The sequence below is a fragment of the Rousettus aegyptiacus genome, unplaced genomic scaffold, assembly GCF_014176215.1.
Source record: "Rousettus aegyptiacus isolate mRouAeg1 unplaced genomic scaffold, mRouAeg1.p scaffold_m13_p_18, whole genome shotgun sequence".
NCBI lineage: Eukaryota > Metazoa > Chordata > Mammalia > Chiroptera > Pteropodidae > Rousettus > Rousettus aegyptiacus.
The window spans coordinates 13,325,675-13,350,978 of NW_023416293.1; the positions used below are offsets into that span (position 1 = coordinate 13,325,675).

Consider the following 25,304-nt stretch of genomic DNA (forward strand, 5'->3'; position numbering starts at 1 on the left):
CATAAAAATAAATAAAAACCTCCCCTCTAAGAGCTCATTTAAGTAAAACCTGTTCACCCCTCAGCAGGAAAATACGGTCATTTTTTTCAGGGGCTTTCAAATTTACTATCTAAAATGTATGCAAAAATATTCTTTTCAATAGGAGTTTGCTAGGTTGCATAGTTCTGTTTTCTAATAAATGTCTCAGCTTTAAAGTATAATTCCTAATATCGCTCTTTTTCCAAATTAGTTTCCCTGTTTGCAATAAATTTCGATTTTAAAAGTAGATAATGTAAGACAGGCATGAAGTTAAAATAAGAAGATAATCACATTTTGGCTTGAGCTTCCTAACACTGCATCTACAAAAGAAATCTCATTCATATAAAGAAAGATGAATAGGGAGAAATGTATAATTATGATGAAAATCTGATTCATTTTAGGCACTTTCCCATACGCTTGCCACATATAATGTTTTATTCTGATTCTTCATTTGTAGACACAAGAATATACAAAAAAAAATTAACACTATATGTATCTACATACCAAGCTGATAAAAATAACTGATATTTTATGGTTATTAAGATAGGTCACAGATAAAATATTTGGGGTGTTAAATAAAGTGCTATCATGATACAATTCTCTCACCTTTACAAAACTTGAATTAAAAATTTAAAAGTCAATTTGTCTTAGAAATATGTGTTCATATGTAATGTATATATTCATAGGGGTAATGAAAGAAAAATTAACCATCACAACTCAAAAACTGGTTCAAGATATGTAATTCTTTCCATTGGAAAAAAAAACAGGAGTAGGTATAAAATGCAGTTAAATCGTTTTGGCTTTTTCTGTGTCTGATATGATCAGCTGGTAGTTAAAAATGACAATCGAGTCCAAACTGACAAACAAAAAAAGGGGCGGAGGGGTTTAAAATACATAGCCGTAAACATTTAAATATTTATTTTGAAAGTACTAAGATTTAAGAAATTATTTTCAAATAATTTAGATCTTCATGACTGAGGCAAGAAGCAAAATTTTTTAATGTCTAGCTACTAATCTACCTCGATGAAATCATGAAAGACTTTATTCATTCTGACCAAATAAATCTCTTTAAAAATCATTAAAAGAAAACTAGTTTTTTAAATAATGTGTAAAAAAATTTTTTTAAAGAACAAGTATCCTTCCTCAACCAAGCAGATCGAGCATTAGACATCATGGAATGCAAAAGAAAAAAAAGAAAAAAAAATGAATCGTTTCTAGTGCTGAGTGTATTTGAGGATCAGCTAACTATTTGGCTACACACAGTCATAAAAGACCAATGAAGATACAGCTGCAGGGTAAGATTTAAAATTTTCTTCTATTATTATATAAAACATAGTTTCTTACTACTAGTCACTCTCAGAATTATAATTCAACATGTTAACTAATAATTTCTACCAAGATTTCATTATTTAATGACATTTTTATTATTGTTGCAATTAAAAATTATTGTGTGACATGCACTTTTCTTAAAGCGTTTCCAAATGCATTTTCATCACCTAGCATGGGAGCACCTACTAGGTCATCAATATAGACTGAGTTTTAATTTTTTAAACCTTTTACAGACATGTGCAAAGAGAGAAGGAACACATCATAAGCAGGAGACCTACTAAGCCTTCGTGTCTCCTAAACCCTCGGCTCACAGTAAATTGAGTTAACGTCTAATCATGGGGTACCCGGATCATCTCTAAGATAGAATACTAAAAGATTGACGATGAAGCACAAAGTTTAAGTCTGCAGACTTCTCAGTTTCGTGTGCTGTAGAAAGGTTAAGACCTCTGGGTCACGTCGGCAAACGGGTTCATTTCCCCCATTTTACGAGGATGTGAATGGGACGGCGACTTTAGAACGTCACATCATGGGTATTGCGAGGTGTGGTGGTCTGTTAAAAGGTTTGTGGGGGACGGATACTTAGTTTACAAGTTATAACTAGGATGAGCGGTTAAGACTGCGTCAGAAACAATGGTGTCAGAGAAATACAACTGTGTGCACGCGTTTGTGTTCAAATGGTTTTGTCCTGAAACAGCAATTCCTGGGCTTTTTGTTGTTGTTGCTGTTACCTATATTCTTGGGACTTACTGACAGTGGTGAAAAGCTATTGTCTGTATGATAACAACATGAAAGGTTATTCTTGCTTCTGTGTGCCTCCTAGAAGCCGAAATTCTGTCTTAACAGAATAAATGTACTTAATTCTGACTTTATTATGTACTTTTGTTATTTAAGGGGGCGTGGGGGAGAGAAGTACAAAAGTTCCTCATTCGTGAAGGAACTCTTCAATCATGTTACTGTCTATATTTATTTTTAAAGATTTTATTGTCACTTCGATTAAACGGATGAACAAGTCGTTGGTTCTAAGGCATGTATGGACTCCATCTTAATCAAACACCCAAACCTTCTAACACCTTTGTGAATTTTGCCTTCCTGAACTCAGACTCTCGAATATGGAAAAGTTTCAAACACGTCTAGGGTATGCTCTCTTATCTTCTATAATGAAATAGTTTGGTTTGTTCGATGTTATTATTATAAGGGTCACATACATAAATGTGAATATTTCAGAAGTCGCATGCTTTATGGGAAGTTCTTAGAATCCAAAATGTGTTTTACTTTACAGGAAACCAATGATCAAAACCCTTACGAAATAGTTCTGATTTCTTATACTTATCAGAGTCCTAGCGATGCTTGGAGGATATCAGGCAATGTTAATGTAATATTTCCAGTTATAATTGTTGTTATTGAGTGTGTTTACTTGGCCACGAGCTCTCCTCTCTGCTTTAAATGCCTGGCATCATCTCCTAGGCTGGGGACGCACATGAGGCTTAGCCGTGAACTTCTACGAAAACACATTCATCGAGGTCTTACTCCAGACATACTAAATCTCTTCACTTGATATTCTTGGAATATTCTTGCTATAGTACGTCTCAGGATTACTGTATGTCATGCCTCAAGATTTTTCCTCTATAGGAATTTCGTTTGACCCTTTTTTATAACTCAGATATAACTCTGACTCCTTTGAGAACAGGCTTACTCACTGCTCTTGGACATATTTTATCTAAAATTTTTTGAATGGCTCTATTATTTTCATTTTTCATACAACAGCAATAGCCAAATTTCCTTTCCCATATTTTATTTTTATTGTGAAACCTCGACAGACCTCTCACATTTGAAAACCACCAGTAATAAATTAACCAGAGCCGTGAAGTCTCTGTCACCCACCCACGGTTCGGTTCTGTTTCTGATACTAAGTGGGTCTCGGAGCCTTGTGCAAAGGGTGGCATCAGGTGTTCGAAGCCAGTGACGCTTCAGAGACGAGACTCTGGGGTGACAGGCCTGTCAGCGGACATCACCCAGACGAACTTCAGGCCACTCCGGGGGCCTGGGTCAGGACTATGAAGACGCTTTTTAGTCAAGAAGCAAAAAGTCTTGTGACACTGTCAAGCCAGGGCCCAGCAGAACGAAAATTAATCGCATCGTCTTGAATAAACCAACGAGGCAACTTTCACTGTTTGGGACGCTGTTACTGCTGTGCTAACGTTCTGCTTCCTGGACACATAAGGAAGCTCTTTGTCCCCTTCCTGAGCTGTCCGTCCCCACGACAACGTAGGAAGCGCTGTTTCCGTAAACTGAACATCTTTAAATTACGTGTGACTCTCGCCCATTCCTTCCCTCCCCAAATTCAGAAACTCTTACCTAAGTCCCTAGACTTTTCATGACAATATTGTTATTTGCATCAGGTCAATGTGTAACGATGCGTTTTTCATTTTACCAGGATGTGACTGGAAAAAAAAATTGATTACACAATCAAGGCCTTACGTAAAGGGTCGTATCCGAGGAAGCTCCTTGTCTGCTCAGTCACACTGAGGCACGTGTGAGGAACAAAGCCAGGCAGCCTACAAGGCCTTCTCGGGAAGAGCAGCCCGATGGCCGGCCGACGGGGCCCGGCCTCGCAGACAGGCAGGCGGCCCCTCCTCCCGGGCTAGGACCCTCAGCGAACACCGCGACCCTTGGGAAGAATTCACCAAAGTCACAGGTCATACACAAAAAGTCTGGGGAGGAGGTTTTCTTGAACTCGGTCTCCTGGCTTTACCAAATGACAGGGGCTTTTGAAAAGCCCAATCTGAAATTTCTCACGACAACTTCCAGAAGGAAGATGACTCTGTCGCCGTGGCCTCTGGCAGACGACAGGCATGCAGAGGACACTTGCGGAGGCTCGTAGGCGAGGGTAACGCTCTCGCTGCTCCTGTGTGGGCACCTGGGCTGGCTCTGACGGGACTCGGCTTCTTATTTTCAATCTGGAACCACCTTTCTCTGACAGTGCCATGGTCGCGAGAGGCCGGCCTCGATGGAGGACAAGGCGCTGTCCAACGCGCTCTGCCGGAGGCGCGACCGGTGCCCTCCGCCCTCAGTCCCCATGTGAAGAAGCCGCTCTCGCATCTGTTTGTAAATTCACTAGCGCATTCTCGACGTGGCCATATAATTGTGGTGCTTTGAACTCTCCTTTGAACAGGTTGTAATATTGTACTGGTACCCTCGTTAACTGACGAGTTAAAAACGTCAACGAAAATAAAATCTTACGCACGTCGGTATTAGAGTCATAATTATACCTTCCGGAACGGCTAGGACCCGGGACCGGGGTCACGAAGGTCCGCGCCGGGGCACACGGCTCGCTTTCGCACGTCACTAAGCACGGAGGCTCCGCGACCCTCACGGCCACAGCAACGAGGCGACATTCCAGCCCCGACTGGAACGTCCCCGGCCCCAGCTCCTCAGTCCGGAGAGGCGCAGAAGCCAAGCCGGACCGGGACGCTGCCTCGCCCCGGGACTTCTCAGTGGAAGCCACACGCCAGGACCTGGGCGGGTTGGCCCTCGCGTCTGCGGACGAGGATGACAAGAAGGACGCGCTTCCGAGTGGTGACGCGAGCAGCGAGGCGCCAAGCCCGGGACACGCGACTCGGGGACGGGCGCGAGGAGGCCGCGTGGGGCCGGCCACCGAGCTGTGGGGACGTCTGTGCTCACGTGACGTGCCTCCGAACCACCCCCTTCCCCAAAGGGCTGAGGTCGGGTCAAGGCACAGCCCTCTCGTTAACGACAGGGAAACAAAGCGACCGTCCTGGATTATGCGCGACCTAATTAACAGTAGATCTAATTAACATCCACCGTGCCCGGGACCCCACATTTGCTGTGCGTCTCCCAGTCTGGTTTACTAACTCCCACGTGAAGGGAATTCTTCTTCCACGGATCTCGAAATCCCCCGTGTGCGTGATTATTTCTGAATGAACTGCTCTAAACGAAGACTTCTATCGGCTTTCATTTCTGTAAATTATGAGAACTACGGAAATCACGTCTGTGAGCTGCACTTCGGGCTGAACTACACTTTCGTAACTTTAACGGAGACAATTTCTTTGCAGACGATTAAAAGGAACCTGTTCATCATTTTTCTCCCCGCAAACGGCCTTACTTCCACCAAAATTTAAACTCGCGAAAAATTCTAACCATATAGTATATAATTCACTTCAAAATGATAGATCTATAATGTGCATTTTCAAGGACTTTTTTTTTCTATTTACATAATCCATCATTTTGGTCATACGAAACAAACTATAGAAAACTATAAAACACAAACAGTATAAGTCCACTCCATTTTCTTTTAAGAAAACAAAGCTAAACATAAAAATTATTTAAAAATAAGAAACAGTTGTCAATTCGGTGTGTATGCGTAGATGATTCACGTATTACCATGAGGGGAGAGCTGATCCGATTCACCGCGCTCACTACTTACATCCAAATAGACCGAAATAATAGGGGTTCGACAAAGTAGGGTATTGTCAGGATTTTTCGATGGGGAAATGTATAATGTTTCCAAGTCCATACTCGTAGATAGATTAAAAGAGTACAGAAACACGTTGAAACTGAGAACTTTCGGCTCCCGTTAGTTTTATGTAAGGGCTTGTTCATCACCCGGCGCCTTGGTAACTTTAAAGATTTCCCACATGCATTCTGCGCATGTGCCTCTTCTCCTCTGAGCTGACAGAGAGCAAATATTTACAGCGGTTCATGTGCGGTGGCAGAAGCAGCAGTAACAATAATCATAATACGCCAATTTTAAATGTTTTTTAAAAATTACGCGGTTCTAACCTGGTCTCCAAAGTCCTCTGGGAATTTCCACAGAATCACTGGATCTGTAAATAATTGATAAATGGCATTAAACGGAGGCAAAAGAACACATTCGCAGCAACAGCCTTGTGAAAACGCTTCAAATGGTCAAGGCTACCCTTTAAAATAATTTTTAAAACTTTCTTTAAACATTTACAGTTGATGAGGTTCAAAATTAAGTATTTTGATCTTCTAAGGAATCGTGTGGATAATCAAACGACTCTTAAAATTATTTTGGTGCTTTCGAAACTCAAAGCCTAAAAGCAATTTAATAGATAAATCCAGCCTTTCTAGATGTTTGTTCCCAGAATTATCTAAAATTAGCATCATGACCCAAAACAATGAAGCTCTTTTTGCTCGTAGGAAGCACATTCTAGCTACGGCAATGAAAATGGAACTTCAAAGATCCTTAAAATGTAATCCAGGTTATTTAGAGAGATCGTTGTGCTACTTCTATTTCTTATAAACAAGACCGATTATGAAAAAATGAAAACCTTCATCAATCACCTGATAGAGTAATTCCAAACTTAACCAAACAGGGCTAATGGGTGAGAATTGAATTGAAAACACCTTGACAAAGAAAGCAATTTCTTTCCTTCGCACCCCTCTGAAGCTGTGGGTGATCTTAGCAATCAGACCATCAATGGTGAGGGGCCGTGCGTCCCAAGGGCCCGTCTTGAGAGTTTTTTTTTTTTTAAAGCAGCAACAAAAAAAAAGTGAAAGAAATGCTCTACCACAGATGTTCAATCTTGATTAATCTATGACAAGAAACTTACAACTGAGAATCAATGTTTTGACGTTTTTCAGGTACCAATCATTAAAAGCCAACATGAATGGTTTTCGGTTTTTTTTTTACAAGAACACGGGGGGGGGGGGAGTGAATGGGTTGCTTTTAGAAAGACGGCCTTTTATATAAAATCTGAAATACCTTTTAGTCAGCCGAGCTGCTCATCACTTCCTAAAGCGACTGCTTGTACTACGACTTCCTTAAAGCGGAGAACAGGTAAGAGCCCATGCTTTAAGGCAGTTCTCAGTCGAGCATCTGAGACACTTGTTTTTATATATTCTTTTTACAGGTTTGTGATTCAACTTTTAAAAAAAAAAGACATTTATATTCACAGTGCTCATTATATTTAACTTTTTGAACTAAAAGAGATGTTCGAGAAATACAGCATCAATATGCAACCTCAGAAACGTGAAATTAATTGAAACTCCTAAAGCAGTTCCATTTTATGTATTACATTCAAAATAATTTTCATATTACATCAAAAAATAATTTCAAGGAGTGCAAACTGAGTCAAAGCTTTCCTTGTTCAATATATAGTTTGGAGCACAGTAACTTCCGACACTCTTGGACAGAGCACAGTTTCAATCGTTTTGGAAAAAGCAAAGTTGATGAATTGCATATACTAATTAGAAAAATGACTGTTTACTAAAATGAAAACCTGTATATTTAAGGTTTCTAAGGAAATATATTAAGAATAAATACTAAAAACATTCAAAAACTAATTTTAAAATAAAAAGTACAATTACAGAGAAGGAAATAAAACGGCGTAGATGATAGAGACTCTGTTCATCCCTCTGGCGACCACATCGAAGTCGTGACTGAAACAAGGGGCAGCAGCGAGAAAAAACTGCCTGAAATCTAGGGGAACGAGCCATTCGACCAGGGAGGAATTCAAGGCGGGACCGGGCAACGGAAGGTAGGAGGGGGTGAGGATGCGGGGTGAGGGCGTGGGGCGCCCGGTCCGCAGGGGCTGGGGCGGGGGGCGGAGGCTGCGGCAGGTGCAGAGGCCTCTGAAGGGCCGCGTTGGCGAGCAGATCCTTGCAGCGACGGGCCTGCTCGCTCTGAGCACCAGCGCCGATTCGGCTGTGCGCAGGGGGCGCCAGGGCCTTACAGGGAGACACTGTCGGGGTGAGGGCCGCGGGGGGACTCACTCAGCAAAGAAGCGCCCGCGGCATCCACCGTTCCCTGCTGAGCCCTCCCCGCTCCCAGCGCGAGGACGCGGCATCATCACAGCTGAGACGATAACGCAGGACGCGCCGCCCAGAGGCATCCCCGAAACCCCGCCCCCCCAAACGCAGGCCCCACCCAAGCCACATCCAGGTGTGCCCTCAGCGAGTCAGGTGCTCCCTGCTGAGCAGCGCCCAGACCCACACTGGAGGCAGCTGGCCTCGGTTAAATACAAAGGTCAAATACATGAGCTTGCTCTCGCCAGAAACTGTACTGCTGTATTCGTCAGGAAAGGAACTGGTCAAAATGCACAGGTCAACAGCGAACGAGTCTCTTTTCCCATTTCGTGATCTCCGTCTGTCTTACAAGGTTTTTAATGCTGAACGAAGGGAAAATAGCAACCCATAGAATATGTATTTGATTAAAGTCCAGAAATGGAAGTATAATGGTACACGAACCAAACCGTGCTTCTAAAAATTATTCGTAAATTGTTTCGAACCTGTAAATGTTACCCACATCGGACAAATTTATATTTGCTCATCTCATGGCAAAAGAAGAATTCTCTCAGGCATGTTGTTATGGGTGAGTTCATGAACATTTACAGTGGCTTGGGGAACACTGCAGTTTTTAAAACATCCATAATCTTATAATTCACATTCATGGCAGCAAGCAAGATTGAAAATTATTAAGGAAAAATTATATTACACATGATTACAACCACATTAAGTAAATTCGTAGCAAAATCTGAAAGGAAAGGAACAAAAATAGATGTTTTTATGTTATCAGTATAAAAAAGTCTTTTTACTTTTTTCAAAATTGTCCACACCACATTAATAATTTAAAAACCAGAAGAAACTGGAGCATAATCAGAATAGTTTAAAAAGACCACAAATGGATAGCCATTAATGAGAGGTAGGTGCAGACCCACAGCATAAAGCATTCAGAATAAAGGAATAAATCATTTCTATTAGATAGCTCCTACAGCAATATAAATTGATTTCCCAAATTTTATGAGAAATATAAATTTTTTGAAAAATCTTATTATGATTATTGATGATTAGCCCGACAGCTTCAAAAGGTTATGACCAACAAGCTTAACAAAAGAACTATATTTACTCCTGGGGGGTGGGGAAGATCAATGCTTATATACGACGGATGCCCAGCTGGAGGACTGTGCTCTTACTCATTTAAAAGTCACACGAAAGTCTAAGCTTAGCAAAGGAGAACACTTACGCGGAAGACTCTGGAACAAAGTGCGTAAGCAACAACTGGCTGGACACGTCGGACGCTTTATTCCGACTTCTACAGGGAAGAAACGCACACACACACAAACCAACGCAGTTAAAACGAACGGCGCTTGTTCTTTTTCAAACAGAAAAATACAAGTCAAGATTGAATCCTGTCCATTAGACATCTCTTTTTAGGAATTTTGCCAAGGCGATGTGACGAAGGAAAAAAACGACCAGTTGACCGTGACCCTTACGAAGCAAAATCACGCGTATATCAAAGATAGAAGAGGAACGCCTGAAAACGTTAACCGCGGTGGTTTCCAGAATATGGCACTATGAGTGACTTGTGTCTTCTGATACATGCATTTATTTTCTAAATTCCCATCGATGATTGTTACCGGTCGCAGCTTGGAAGAGGCGATCTGAAGGATGAGCAAGGGATTTCGCGACTGGAGAGAGATGGATACACACACGTTACAGAGCGCGAGCTCCTGAAACCGTGAAAGAGGCTGATTCCATGTGGCAGCAAGGGGCTGGTTGACCTTAAACCCTTTTTCTCTTCCGTCCTCAGCCCGGGACCACCGAGCTAGAGACTACGCCTTCCAACCTCCTTGAGAGCCAAGTATTGCCACGTGACTGAGTTTTTACCAAGGAAAGTGACGTAGCAAATTTTCCCCTTCCTGGCCGTAGAGGGGATTTCTCACTGGAACTAGTTTTCTCGCCCACCTGTGGGCTTGAACCTGCACGCGCCTTCGGCTCTGCGCATGAGGATCCCAGTGATAATTCTCTTGACGAAGGCAGAACAAAAAGTAAGAAGCACGGATGCCTGAATAACTTCCCCAAACAGCACCCCCCGGCCAGCCTGCCTGCTCTGAAGCTTCCCTATTACCGAAGCCTCAGCATTCCAAGGGCCTTTTTCAACAGCAGATTGGTCTTTTTTTTCTTTGAAAGAGGACACTAAAAACAGAAGGGACAGTTTTGAAAGAGGAATAACTGATTTAGAGAACAGCTTTAGGAATTATGCCAGAATACACTAGAGAAAAGGAAAAACGAAAGAGAGAGAGAGAGAGAAATAAGAGACTCGAAGCTTAATCTGGAATCTAGCGTAACTTAGATTCAAAAACTCATCTGTCTAGTACACAGTACCGTGCTGAGAACAGTAGCCATCGATTAATGTTTGTTGAATGACTGACTGAATGGATGAATAAACGATCGACTGGGCTGGTCTCAACAAGAGAACGGACAGCTATTTTAGTAGAAAAGAGTGAGGTAGCTGCATATGGTTCTCTTCTGAATAGCGTAAAAATCCGCATTGATTCAAAGTGGGTACGTCACTTCTTTACATCAAAGCCGACAGACCAGATAAATTCCTCCTTCTTGTTTGTACCCGCCCAAAGGTCAACATTCGAAGTGTAGGACCTTGAATCACTTCCACGTGCGCAGGTCCTCATCTATTTCTCCCGACGACGGTGTCAGTCTTTCCGTCCAAATGCGGGAGGGGCAGTGGCTCATTTCACTGTCCCCTGGCCACATGTGCTTCGAGCGCCTCGCGCCCCCTGAGAATGCTCCTCGGACAGGGTTTTATAAAACGCCCTGGCTTTTGGTGGGAAGGGAACAATCAAAATTAAAATAATCCAGGCTGAGCATCGTCTTCATTCGTTACATTAAAAAAAAAAAAAAACAATAAACGAACAAAAACCACCGCGCTGTGTCTCAGGGTTTAGGAGCCTCTTTTCGTTGCTGGACCGGCCAGTGGCGAGCCCCAGCACTCTCCCGATCCTGCAGCCTTCCCTCCTCTGACTGCCGTCTGTCTGTATTTTCAAGCACCATTCATGCTGAAAACAGCTTCCTCTTTGTTGCGAGGGCCGGGCACACACCCGAGGCTCCACTCCTCTGACTGTCTCTCTGACACTGAGTTCATAAAGGAGGAGACTCCTCAAGACGTCAGGACTCCGTGCCGCCTTTCCCGGAGACCCGCGAGACCGCCCAGGGACACGTCATCCTTAGTCTTTTTTTGCAACATGACACTATTAGCCACTCCCGTTAGTGTCATGACCATTAGTGTCTAATGACACCATGAGACACCGCCCTCGGGCCGACACCCACACACCTCTCCCCGGCGCGGCGGGGTCCGGCCTCAGCCATCGGCAACGCGTCCGTCAGTGAGCCCTGACTCCCGGGCGCCCGGCGGTCAGCTGGGAAACTGCTTCGAAAACGCATGCTCCACTCCCGCATCCCTCCGTCCATCAAAATAATCCGAGGTTGGCCCCGGGAACCTCATTTCTCAGTCGATTAATCAATCGCTCTGAGGCACCCATTGACACTGGGCAACAGCAGGTCTTCCTAAAAATCTGTGCACCTCCGCCCAGCAGCACCCCTGGGAGACCCCTCCTAACACGGAGACATCCGCACGCCCTCCGCAGCCCCGTCCGCCTCTGTCTACGACCGGGCGTTGGAGGAGAGTCTGCCAAACCATTCAACTTGGGGGAAAAAAAAAAAAGAAAGAAAGAAGGTTTGGCCTCCGTTCTTCCTTCGTGACATGTCTGCGCCCCTGGTCCGAGCAGAGCTGTGCTCTCCGGCCGCCCAGTCTTCGGAGAAGCAAGGCCTTCCTTCGTCCCCATGTCCTGCGGACACGGCCCCCAGGCGTGCAAGCCGGCTGGACAACGCCCGCCCCGCCCCCTTCCCCGGGGTCCCTACCCGGCTGTCTCTCTGACACCCGTTTATCATGCTTTCTTTTCCCCCTGACCTCGGATGACGGAGCGAGCATGAGCAGCCACTGCGGTCCGGCAGGACAAAAAAAGCGTCTGATACAACTTCGACTGGAGAAGGGGCTTTTGTGACAAGTTACTTCGAAATGGCGCTGGATTTTTAGTGTATGGCACTATTTTTCTCCTTTGGGTTTTTTCTTTTCAAGACCAAAAACCTCAAGTTCACAAAGGAAGTGGCACCCCAGGTCCCAGTTTCATCTTTCTGGACGGGTGCAGCCCGTCCCCGGGTGTCGTCCCCAAAGCTGGGCCCGTACCGAGTGACGCGGACCCCGGACCAGAGCTGAGAGAGCCAAACACGAGACCGAATAAGACTCTCGAAATTTAGTAAGAAGAACACAGCAACCCAATGTTAAGAATCTATTAAAAATATTGAAATAGACTTTTCGCCAAAGAAGAAACACGAGTGGAAAGTAAGCTCCCGGATTCATTCTAACAGAACGTAACTGAGTCTCCGAAATCTTCCGCCGATTTCTAAGAAATCAGATCTTTACTTGTCAACGAGAACGTGTGATGTGCTAAGATCTTGTCACCGTTCCATTCGGTTACTCCGGGAGAATTACGTACCGTCAGCTTTCACTTTCTGTTCGGCAAAGCCAATTGCTGCAGCCCTGAACTTGTGTTTGGTCCAGGTCTGGGCACATGAACTTAACCCCGAGTGCCAGAGAAAGGACTCTGCACCTTCCATTAAGCTGGTCAGAGTGGGTCTCGCTGAGAAAGAGCAGAAGCCTGCAGAAGGGAAGGGGATTAGTCGTGCCGTTATTCCGGGGAAGAGCGTCAGCCAAAACAAAGAGTGTGGGCTTGAGGGAGCCTTTGCGATGTGTTCCCGGTATAACGACGAGGCCGGTCCAGCCACGGCGGGGGGAGCAAAGAGCAAAGGGTGCTGGGGGCAAGAGGACGGAACCAGGCTTACAGGCCCCGCTGGGCCCCGGAGTGTTTTTAGTTTTTATCTGAATGATTTGCAAAGGCGGAAAGGAAGGGGCCAAGGGAACTGTGCGCAGGACCCCCCGAGTGGGAAAGCCGGTTCTGAAGAAGTCGAGGTTTGAGAGTTGAGGTTATGAGCACGTTTCTATTATGACGTCCCGAGCACCACGCTCTCCATCGCGAGAACTACCAAGAATACGATGAAATCCTTGTCTCCGGTGAGTTGATCATATCTGGTTGAAGAACCAAAACACAAACCCACTTAACAGCATGTTAAAACCGCCGGGAGCCTCAGGACGGTGCGTTTACAGCCTGTGTGGGACCAAAGAAATGTACACCGAGAAAGATGAAATGATCGAGGCCAGGTGCAAGGTACTCGTTCGCGCAGAACTAGAAATCAGTTCTTGGAGATTCAAAGTCCAGCAGAGCAAAGGTAGGGAGGATGAAGGGAGAAAAAAAGACTATGTTTACAAAACGCTTTTGCAAAACAGATAAACTCGTCACTTCCCTTGCTGTAATGATTTCCATAGGAACCAGCTGCCCCGCCTGCCCCAAAGATCTGCCCTGTGATTCCCTTGGAAGGAGTGCCAGGCAACGCCGATACCTATTGATAAGTAAATCCAAGGATAAAATGATAAAGAGCCTTCTGTATTTTGATAAGAAAATCATTCAAAGTTGTCATCGAAAGACTGTATTTTCTCCCTAACAAAGAGACTTTGTTTTCTGGAATTTCTCAAGGTTACAGAGAAAAAATGATAAGGCGAGTAAATCATTATCCTACGTGTTGATAGAGCTAGCCTCTCCCGCCCCCCCCCCCCCCTCTCTCTCTCTCTCTCTCTCTCTCTCTCTCTCTCTCGTCAAGTACACAGGACACCGGCTGGTGTGTCACCACAAAAAGTTCTCTAACTCGAGCAGCGGTGCTCCTGAAATACCGAGCAAGTAACCGATGTAATTCAAGCTTATACTCCAACAAGCCAACATCTTCAACTCAACCCAACTAAGGACGTAGTACCCAAATAAGTATATAAGGTGATTACGATGCTGCCATCCTTATTTATACGATCCTCATCACTTCCTTATTAACAAACAAACCTTTGAATTAGAAGTGTCACATTCAGAGAGGCCACTGGCCCAGGCACCAGGCACGCCCTTAAGTTAAAAATGGGATTAAAACTTTACCACATCTGGTTAGAACCACTGGATTTTCAGGCATTTATTCTTTCACTGACAGTAGCAGTTATACATTGGCTTGGAAAGGATCCAAAATCTAACAAAGTTAATAAACCCTAAGTATGTTTCTCTCTCTCACCAGATTGTAAATATCGTGACGGCTGGGGCCAGGGTCATCCCTGCATTCCCTGTCGCGTGTTTTATACATCTGGATAAAGACAGACGGACGGAGTGACAGACAAGCCGTGGAGGAAAGAGATGTGCGTGTCGCAGAGACTAAACATTTACCAGAAGAGTTGGAAGGTTTGGCAAACGAACTGACTGGATGTCAGAGACGGGTTCCGGGAACGTAGCAGAAAGGACGCAGAATGTCGGGGGGACCGGCAGAGAGCAAGAAGAGGGGGCCACTGCAGCGTGGCCTCCACCGCACAAAGGAGATAGGGCAGGGCACCGAGAGGTGACACGCAGACCAGCAGAAAGAGCACAATGGACGGAGGGGATCACTATGCCCAACGGCCACCCAGGCCGCTCGCCCGCTCACCGCGCATGCGGCCCAGCTGCCCAGACAAGCACTGCCCCATTCTACGTATGTCACCACATGCGCACAGTTGAACCGCACCGCCAGTGAGAAGTTAGGGATATAAAGAATGGATTTAAATGAAGTAAATTCGCTTGAGAAAATAGACATAAACGTTATAAAGCGACCTAGAAAAAGAGACGTACATCAACGATTTAAATCTGCATCTAGGTTCACGGCTGGACTTAAGTCTGTAATACGGTGAGTCTCAAATGTGAGCCATTGTATGAAAGACAATGTTCATATGCACAACCCACTCGTACGCACGTAACCCAGAGTCCGTCAAAGCCTAAATAAATTCTCAAGCGATTAGCAGTTGAGTATTTCTTACTCATCAGTTACGTGTCCGACCAGTGGCTCATTTTACTCCTCGGCATGGACACGGTGGCCCACGGCTTGTGTTCAAGTTCTAGTGCTAACCACGGCCACGCTATTTCCTTTAACTCTTCACCCCAGAGATAAAGGGATGCAAGTAAACTGTGAGTGATGTCATCAGTGGGATGGCCTTGAGTTCGCTATAATTGCTGATCATTCGTTCACACACTGCAATAGTTAGTGTCAGTCTACACAGAACTCGTAACCAAGTCAGCATCCCGCGAACCGGCGACGTTTGCGCTGAGGGCCCGCGCCTGTCTGTCACCCTTACCTCGCCTCCTCCTCGCTCCTTCAGAGACGTGACCACCGAATTTATTCCCATCCTCATAACCTTCTAGATCGTCGGGAGGAACTCTCGGAAGTGTGACAATTTACCCACATGTGGAATGCCCGCTTCCCTGCCGGAGCTCGTTCAAGCCAAAAACTTGGAAGGAGAGCAAAAGGAAGCCACATTTCGACTTCCTGCTAATCCTTCTAGACGCCACCAAGCCTTTAAGTGGGGACAGTCAGCTTCGGTGCTGCGGGGTTTTATTCTCTGCCAAACATCCTTTCAAAGTGAAACTAACTCGGCCCCAAATACGGTAGCCTCTCCCGCCCTCGTCCGCGGCACTTCTGCAATGTTGGCTGGGGACACAGAAGTTTCTGTGGACTTCCCTTTATCAGTCCTTTCTTCCCCGCTGATGGAGCACATACACTAGAGTAGCGGGAAAGTCCTCATTTCGTCAGACCCGTTTAGCTCTATTCGCCTCGAAACTACCTGTTTGCCTTCCATCGGAGGGTAGGCATTAATTTTACTTAGAGTGCGTCTGCTCTGACAGTTTCTACAGTTGCTTTTCAGAACATCTCCCCGCCTCTGCTCGCTGTCCTTGTCTCTTTATCACAAAAAGAAAAAGAGGCTTGGAGGGTGCTTGCTAGCAGAACAAGAGCATAACTTGTTCCAAGCAAAAGAATTTCATTAAGTGATATTTTAACCAGTAAAAGCAATAGAAACCGTTCAGAAACTGAATAAAAGAAATCTATATTAAACTAATAAGGAAAAAAGGAGGCAAAGTACCATTCAAAGTAAAATTAAAACTAAAGAATTAAGCTAAAACAGTTCAAAGGAATCTAAAAATATCAGACACCTAATGAATGAAAGAATGAGCATCAAATACACCACGAAGTCAAAGTGAAACAGGCAAAAAATACAAATTTCCAAATTTAACACCTCCACGCAGATGGCGTGAGGTGGTCCAAACAGCTGGTGGGTCGCCACCGGCCACGTTGCTGGCTATTGACCCCGGAAGAGGAAAACGGGGCATCCGGTCTGTCCCTCGGCTGCAGATGTGACCCTCCTGTCCCTCTGTGTGGAAGGGAGACATCTCAGAGAGCACCGAGGTCTAGCTTAGTCACCGCTGCCAACCCACAAATCCAGCAAGAGCACCCGTCGGCTCCCGCCCGCACCCTGGCTTGCAGTTAAGAGCTTTAACTCAGAGTGAGCGTTGGCAAGCCCTTTCAAACAAAACAGAAACGTTTTTTTGTGTTCTGACCCAATTTAAGTCGGCCGTGCCTATAAAAAGGTAAATTCTAGTCATATTTAAAATTATGCTTTAAAGGAAATATAAATTACGTGTCATGCGGATCTGTCATGCATATTAAACGACACGAACCGTACATTTTTCAAAGAATGGCAACATATAACTTAGCCTCACTGAGATGATTTAGAAGGCAACCGAGCAGTGTTTAGGGATTTCATTTTCGATACTTTGAGCACCATTTTGAACACGACACAAGTAAGGAAGACGTAGTTACGTGACGCAGGTTTAAGGTGGGGATTTTGCGACGAGGCCACCCCCTCTCTCCTCTTCCTATCTGCTTATAAACAAAACGGTCACTGCCAATCCCAGGAATACCTGAGGGACATGAGTCCAAAAACTTACCGAAACATTTTAGAAATCCCCAGATTGAGTGAACTGTCACTAAATGGACTTCGTATCGGCTTTATAAAGAATTTCGACAGCTACGTCAACCTCGAAGGCTAAATTCAGGACAACGGCGTATACATTATACAGTAGATTCATTTGTTGTCTTCACCTGTTAAGCTAAACATGAGGTAAATATTCACCAATTAAACTTCTGACTTTCGACTGGCATTCCATTTGAATGTTTCCACTTTTTGGAGTAAACATCGTCACTAAGAAACAGAGCGGTGACCATTAAAAACTCGGAAACTGGCGTTCGGTGCGTAATTCTCCGTGTACCATTTCTCCCATAACACGTTTAAATCTGTGTACAGCGGTCACGGCCGACATGAATGTTGATGACACTGTGCCCCTTATGGTCAGCGACCATTCTGCAGCCGGCGGCTCCCAAACCACCCGCCGCACAGCAGAATTACAATTCCGAAACTCAGTTTTCACATCATTTGTAGTCATGAGGACAAAGAGAGAACATCACTTCCTAAAAATTAGATAATCTCCTGAATTGCTTACAACTATTAAACAGGAAAGACTTTTAATGTATATAAAAGCGCCACGACGACTTATAAGACCTTGAAACAATTCCCCAAACGTTACACGAGTTCCTCTTCCAAACGTCATGTCCACATTACGCTGGAAGCTCAAAAAATAAAAATAAAAAGCCGCTTAGGAAGCCTTCCTGAGCCACACCCCTGCAAGTCTATTTAAGTGACCGTCCTCTCAGTGACAAGGCCCCGAGAACTCAGGGCGTCTCCGTCTACGATGACGCATCCGAGCATCCTCGGGTCTCATTTCAACCAACATTTTCTGCATGAATCCATAAGTCACAGCAAATAGGCTCTTACCAGAATGAAGAAGCCTAAATTTTACAGCTACCCAGGTGACAGAATTTTCAAGGACTGCTTCATCTTAATTAAAGTCTAATTTGAATACGAGATGCATCCAAGTACTGGTGAGTTTCGGCTACTGAACCAAGACGAAACTGTTTTTTCGAAATGACTAATTTCTGGACGCTCGTGCGTCTGCAGGAAGACCATCAGATGTACCAACCTGATAGCTCCGCGCTTCATGTTCAGATTCGAATGATAAGTAAGGAGGAACCGAAAGCGGAAAGGGCTCTATCTGATCTTCACCAGTTTGGCCGACTAAGCTACAGACTCTTCTGTGGTTTATCAACAGTTCTTTAAAAAAAAAAAAAAAATTTAAATAAAGCGCCTGTTGCACGTGTTGATAAAAATCTACAGCTCTTCAAAGTTCTTTACATTAAGTCTCTTTTTTAAAAAAAAAAAAAACAGATTTAAGAAATGTAAAATAGAAATTGGAAATCCAGCACAGCCCCTTACTCATTTCGCTTTACTCACGGTGTAACTTAACAAGTAATTATTTGGACGTCATCCATTTGGAAGACACCTTCCAAAACTCTGCAAGGGACCCAAAGAAGGGCTTGCCCTCAAAACCCTAAATCTGAATGGCTGGCCCAAGTTGGGGCACTGAAGGCCAAGTTCAAGGCAGAGAGCAGCGGCCCCGGGCAGACAGCAGAAGGGCCACCGCTCAGGTTTTAATGCCATTTCTGCGGCTTCGGCCTCACAGCTTCGCCCGCTCGGGAAAGCTGCTCGACTTTTAAAGAAGGAATGCACCTAGTCACGGTTATGAAACTCTCAATTCCCGTCACAATTTCCTTTCCCCTTCTTTAAAAGCCATCTCGGTGCCATCAGAACAGGGCCTCGCCAACCGGCAAATAGTCACTCAACACATACTTTGGGCTGGACCTTGTTTTAGGCTCCGAATCAGTAAAACAAAGGCCGGCGGCGACCTCCTCCCACCCGCCCAGGCAGACGACGCCCGAGCAGAGACAGAGCTCCTTCGCCACCTTCCGTAGAGGTAAATATTCATACCAAAAGCGATATGTTCTGTAACCTCGATTATTCACGCAAGATTGTGAACGTGAAGTAAAACGCTGCCTCACTCTAGAAAAAGACAAGCGCCTGGTACCCTCCGGGGAGCTGCCGAGGTTCCCGACCGGGTCCCCCTCCATCGCCCGAGGCCTCCCCCTGCCTCCCCCGCGCCCCTGCCCCGTGTCCCCGAAGCCCCACACCCACAGCTGCGTACTGCGGCACCTGCGTCCCGGCCCTCACTGTCCCCGCGCGGTCACTGGCAAGGGACCGACACACCCTGTCCATGAATGTCATCCTAACTGCTTTTCGTCGGTGCCTCACTCGCGAATGGCCCCCGGACACGTCCGCCGGGGGAACGGAGGCGGGCCGGGGGTTTCCCGCGGCGTTCGGGCTCCCGTTCCCGCCACCAGCTTCGGACGTCTGCAGCGGTCAATACAATGTCACGACAGCGCCAGCCAAGCCCCGCGTCTGGGACGGAGGGCGGCTTTCTCAAACTGCTGCGAACTCCTTCGTGCCGCTGGGGAAAGGTGACTCTTTGAAAGGTAGCAGCACAGTGTCATGGCGGATAGTCCGGGCAAGTTCACATCCTGGGGGGCACTTCTTGAGGAAGTGACTAAGTGATTTAGTGCCTCCACTTCTCACCTTGGCGGAAGGGATCCCGGTCCCTACTTCCTGCGATTGTAGGGGAGATAAACAGGATGTGCAGGGCTCTCGGCACGGTTCCTCACGCACTGGAAATGCCAAATCAACAGTGCTTTCTATTGCTATTTCTTTAAAACATCTGAATGGGAGCCTAATCCAAAGCAATAAGTCAGTAACAAACCTCTGCGGCCACATCTCACCTCGATGCCTTTACTTCATTAGCTCACAAACAAGCAACGATGACAAGAAAATGCAAATACTCTCACTAGACTCAGACACCCGCAAAAGCTGTTAGCCTCAAGTTGCAAATGGGAAGATCAATATGGGGGCGGAGGGTAGAGCCTGACGAGGGACTGGCTCAGAGGTCTGCCCAGGCTGCAGTCTGCTTGATTAATTCGTGTGTGGGAGGCTTTCCTTAAAATTAAAATGCCCCCTGGGGGGCTGGCTGTGGCTGTTCACAACTCGCTGCGAATTACTTGATTCAGAGAAATACAGTAAGTGATACCACCACCGACTTAAAGAATTGTTATTTGAATTGTTGTGCCAGGCGGGGTAATTTCCAAAGGAGTGTGCTGGGGTGGGGGGCGGGGAGCAGCAGGCCTGTGTGACATTTACTCAGTCAGCTGCTGGGCCCAGGGCCTCCAGAAGTTCAACTCCCCGCTGGGTGGTCTTTAAGGAAACTCCCAGTTCTGCTATTCTACTGTCCTCTTCTGCCAGGGCCCCAATGCCCTAAGGGGTACCGACCCCCTAAAAAGCTCAGAACCCCACCCCTTGGCCAGTCCCCCCACAGGGCCGACGACTGGCCTAGCACAGAAAGGTGAAGCAAAGATGCCCTGTCTAGAGACCACACTGAATCACTCGCTGCAATCAATCGACGTGTCCTGGATTTACATCAACGAAGAGTCTCTGTAGGCCCCAAACGACCATGGGCGGGGGAGCCTCTCCACCCGGGCCTACGCACGACCACTGCTCCAGCGCTCTGGCCGGCGCGTCCCGGCTCGAATAAAACACGTTTAACACAGAAAAAAAAACTTTGTTTCCATAATACTTTTTAGCGGAAGTCCAAGAGTAGGAAGGCAGGAAACGTTTGTGGAAGTTAAACGTTAAAACGTGTTTCTAGGGGAGAAGGGCCCTTCTGGAATCGGCGGGCAGCGCACTCGAAACCGAATCCCTTCGATTTTCGTCGTTATCTCGTAGCACGGCCACCTGCTTACAGCACCCACCACGTGCCTGCCGCCAATCTTCCCTACACGCTTCAAAATATATGTTTCTAAGGGGAAATTATTGTCCCCTCAATCGCGAATGAAAAATAAAACTCTGGAGGAATATTATTTGAGCATAAGAGAATCCCGCAAATGAGAGAACATCATCAACAGGATATCAGGAACTTACTACCTTGAAAGTCAAAAAAAAAGAAATTTCTGACCAAAAAAAAAAAAAAACCTAAACAAACCTCTGCCTCTGTGGCCAGAGGGCAGCAGAGACGCCACCTCCCGCGGGGGGCAGTGGGAGCCGTTGGCATTTGAAACCGAGAGGTCACCTTGGACTCAAGCAGCAAAAATAAAGAGCATGCAAACAAACAAACAAAAATACTAACGAGGCAGTTATAACCAAACTATTAAAAAAAAAAATATGCAAACTCGCAGCATCCCCATCAAAGCAGCAATCGGCAGGTCCCAAACGCTGACGCTTGACCTGCTTTTCACACCTGCGGGCAGCCGTGCGAAGGTGAGCGTGAGGCCCGGAAGCCGAGCGTTACAGCGCGGACGAAACAGAGCACATCTCAAAGCCGTGGTCCCGAAGAGCCGCGGGAGATCCTGCCCCCAAGTCGGCGAGTGAGAAAAAGCAGAAGCCCCAGGTCCTTCGACGAGCGAGGGAGCAGAGTGGGCGCCTTGAGCCGTGACCTCTCCCAGGGCACGGGGATCGAGAGGCGGCCGGAAAGGGTCCCAGGGGAACGCGGCGCCTTCCACGCCGGGCGGTGAGGGACGTCCCCCGCAGAGCCCCGCCGCGTGGACCCCCCAACAGTCCTGCCTCCTGAACGTCAGGGTTTCCTCGGGCATGGGTGCGTGTGGGTGGGTTTGAAAGTAAACGCACGTGACCGCGACGGTCCCCCAGCGACGGCATGCGAGAGGGAAGCGGATGTGGGTCCCCAGTGGGGACAGCTTGAGCGTGGGATGCCCCCAACGGCCCGTTCCAATACAGCCGTGGTCGTACGTGTCAAACGCCGCCTGCCACGGCCACACCAGCACACACGACAGACGCCGTGCCGCGGCAGGCGGCTCTCCGGGAAGGAGTCCCACCGATGGCCAGACGCTCCGCTCCAGCCCAGCTTCTTCCGTTCGTTCGGTAAATAGTCCCTAAACACCCCGGGTCCCATGCTAAGCGTTTCCTTACGGGGACAGACGAACAGGTCGTGGCCCCGGTCTCAAGGCGCTTCCTTCACCTGGGGCACAGACAGTAGCCAGACACAACCCGGGGTCTGTGTGTCGCCGAGTCAGACGCATCAGGCCGAACGCAGCCAGCACAAAGCGCAGACGGACCCCGTGCAAACGGCGTCCCTACGGCGGAAAGGCCGGCAGGGGCAACGGTGAGCTTAGACACGTCGCCCTCGTGCCGGAGGGAGGACACTAAGTCAGGGTGCTTCGGCCGAAGGGTCCGATTTAAGAAGAAGATGCGGCAAGACTGTAAACATACGCTCGAGACGAGGGACCCGGACCCTCCGGGTCACACATGCTGATACCAGTGCAAGGTCGGTGGCAGAGAGGGGCTTGTCCCCACGAGGTCCTTCTAGCTAAAGAGAAAGGCGTTAAGAAAAGATGTGCAGAAGCTCCGTGAAAACGACTTCTGAATACCTCGGTCCGTCCGATCCGAGACTCGCCACACGTGGAGGTGTAAACGCCGTTCTGTGTGGAATCGGACTCGATCCATCACTTTGAGGGAAGGCACTGTATGCCTGATTTAAAAAAAAAAAAAAAATACCTGCCCCTTAAATAGCTCACACTCTAATTTGCTCACACGACAATAAAGCGGCCTGTGCTGGGCTCACGCAAGGTTACTACACCGGGAGAGGCAATAGGGCCGCAGATTTTATTTAAAAGAAAGAAAAGGAAAAAAAAAAAAGATTAAACCCACCAAAAAGCAATAGATTAAAACACGGACCGCTCTGGTGATTTTCTTCATTTTTCTGCCCTGCGGTTTTTTCGCGTGCAGAATGAAGACAAACATCTCTTATCTCTTAAGTAGGACACAGAAAAAAACCAGAGTGGCGTGTGGCACACGGTGCTGCTGTAGCGTGAGCTGCTGAGCTGCCGCCACGGCTGTCACCTGGGAGAAGCCATTGGCACAACAGGAAAGAGGGGGCCAGACGGACCGCCAGAGCCGCGGCCCCGGAGGACACCCTGGAGGAGGCGTTCCCCGGCCTCCTCCCGAGGAAGGGTCACTTCCCGTTTCTCCGAAGCCCTGAGTCGCTTCGCGGAATGTGGGGGCAGTGTGGCCACGACGAGTTCTGTTATTAGAACCGAGGAGAGGCCATCGGTGCTGGGCGCACTTCCCTGAGTGCTGGGAAGACAGTGAGTCAGCAGGGAGCCGACCCTGGACAGCAGCCGTCGGCTTGGAAGCCACCGGGAGGGGCCGTGAGGCCTGCACCCTGCATCCCGCTCCGGGACGGCTGGGGCAGAAGTGACCCGGGGAGCACCCACCCAGGGAGCACCCACGAGAGCTGCCGAAAGCCGCTGGAATCAGCTCTACCAACACTGGGGGGACCCCGCAGAGAGACCCCAACACCCCTCCCGGCTGTTTTTCAGTTCGTGGGGCCCTATATGATCCTGTGTCCTACTGTTTGAAAATACGTTGTTCCTCCTCCCACGCCCCCCCCCCAAAAAATCAACGTGATGCCTTCAAAACAAGTCCGCGTCGCAAGGGGTCACGCGCAGACGGTCACCCTGTCCGAGACAGCTGCGTCAAGTTACGGTTCAGCAAGTGCCATTTCGAATCACTAACAAAACCTGGTTAATCACCCGTCTCTGAACATACTTATGATCTGAATTTTTCGGGATAAGTGAAAGAATTCAAAACTTCTCTATTAAAAAGTAGACGAGACGAACACACCGTGACGTGATCACGCCAGCCTCGGCATAAACGTCACGTACGCTGCTGGGCCGGACGGTCGTTCCAAAATAAACCGACATTCTGGAAAACGCAAAGACCTTCTGAAGGAGGTCCCAACATCCGTTCCTTCCCGGTTGTTCGGTGGACCAGCTGTGAACACCTGTCACTCCCCCGTCCACCTCATCCCCGCCCGTGATTATTTTAGAAATGGCCGGGTCCAGCCCGGCGTGGGCCCCTGGGCGCCAACGTCCCGGGGGCTTCTGAGAAAGACACTGTCTAAGGAGAGAGAGGGCCATGAAAAGCCAGCACCTGCTGCCCCCAGGGCACACCCGTAAGCCAGAAGGCACAGCGGCTCCGACCTCTCCGATGGCCGCCCCGGAACCCCGGTGCAGGGAGAAGCTAGGACTTCGGCGACCAACTTCTACGCTTGCTCTTCTGTGAACTAGCAAGCTTCCTTATCATCTAAATGAATTTTACCTCTGTGCCCTGAAGCATCCCAGTTTACACATTTTGCTTTTCACGTCTATGACTACATCCATGTCCCTTTAAATGTTAGCAAAAAATAAAAAAATGCACCCACTTCAAACAAACAGATATTTATCAGGCTCTGATATAAATAGGTTTTACGGACAGTTAAATAGGAATGTCATAATAACTTCCTTTAATAATTTCTGGACATTTTCCCCTTTAAGATTAATATGAAACATTTAGAAACATCAAACTCTCCATTTGACATAAAACTGTAGTTGTATAGTAGCATTTCCTTTTCAGAGCACAAAAAATATGTATAACGTGTTAGAACCTAAAATATTAGTCAAGTTCATACTATTTAAGTCACAATCAAAAGAAGAGTGACCACTTCCCTTGGTCGAATTTGGCTTGTTAGAAATCTTTAGAATTTGCTGCCAATGAGCCACGTTAATGGAACGTGTGAGTAGCCAGGGTTCGCCGAAACTTTTAACAGAGCCGAAAGTGTTTATTTTAACCACTTTTTTGTATTTCCAACTTTGCTGTGCTGGATGAACTGGTCCGGTACAAACGATGATGCTCCTAATAAGCAGTGATTTAAACAGTAACAGCTAAGGGGCAAAAAGATAATAAAAGAAGGCCAAACCAGGAAAAAAAAAACAAACTGGAATAACGAGTTTCTGAAAAAATGGGAAGAGGAGGGAGGAAGGAGTAAGCGCTCCGTCTCTCCGGGAAGATCGCGGCTCCCTGACGCCACGGGCGGCGTGCTGAGAGGCAGACCCCTCTTTTCACCGAGACCATGTCAGCATGCACTTACAACGACAGGGGCTCTCCCCGGCTCTCGGGGACAGCTCCCGGGGTGCCGACGGCGGCTGTCCCCTACCCCGTGTGACCCCCGCCCCCATCCAGGGCCCGGGCCAGGCCCGCCACCCTGGAGCGGCCATGCCGTCCCACTTCAAAAGCCTCGAGTGCGACTTCCCAGTGGTCACTGCGCGGATCACCAGCGAGACCGTGAGGGTCCCCCGACAGCCGCCTGGGACATTTGCTCAAAGCCAGGACCTCTGACCTTGAACCC

General features: G+C 47.2%; 1 protein-coding gene and 1 long non-coding RNA gene across 3 annotated transcripts in view; one reads left to right on the forward strand and one right to left on the reverse strand.

Moving 5' to 3' along the window:
- DENND1B (DENN domain containing 1B) overlaps positions 1-25,304 on the reverse strand; it is a 124,070-nt gene that overhangs the window by 94,288 nt on the left and 4,478 nt on the right. For both annotated transcript variants that reach the window (XM_036235481.1, XM_036235482.1), the window contains exon 3: positions 6,148-6,191. In XM_036235481.1, coding sequence (XP_036091374.1) covers positions 6,148-6,191 — 44 coding nt within the window. The remainder of the gene's footprint in view (positions 1-6,147; positions 6,192-25,304) is intronic.
- On the forward strand, positions 4,908-24,623 carry LOC118613371. Its single transcript, XR_004955438.1, has 3 exons — positions 4,908-4,920; positions 5,207-5,210; positions 24,516-24,623. It is a non-coding gene; the product is annotated as an uncharacterized LOC118613371 (long non-coding RNA).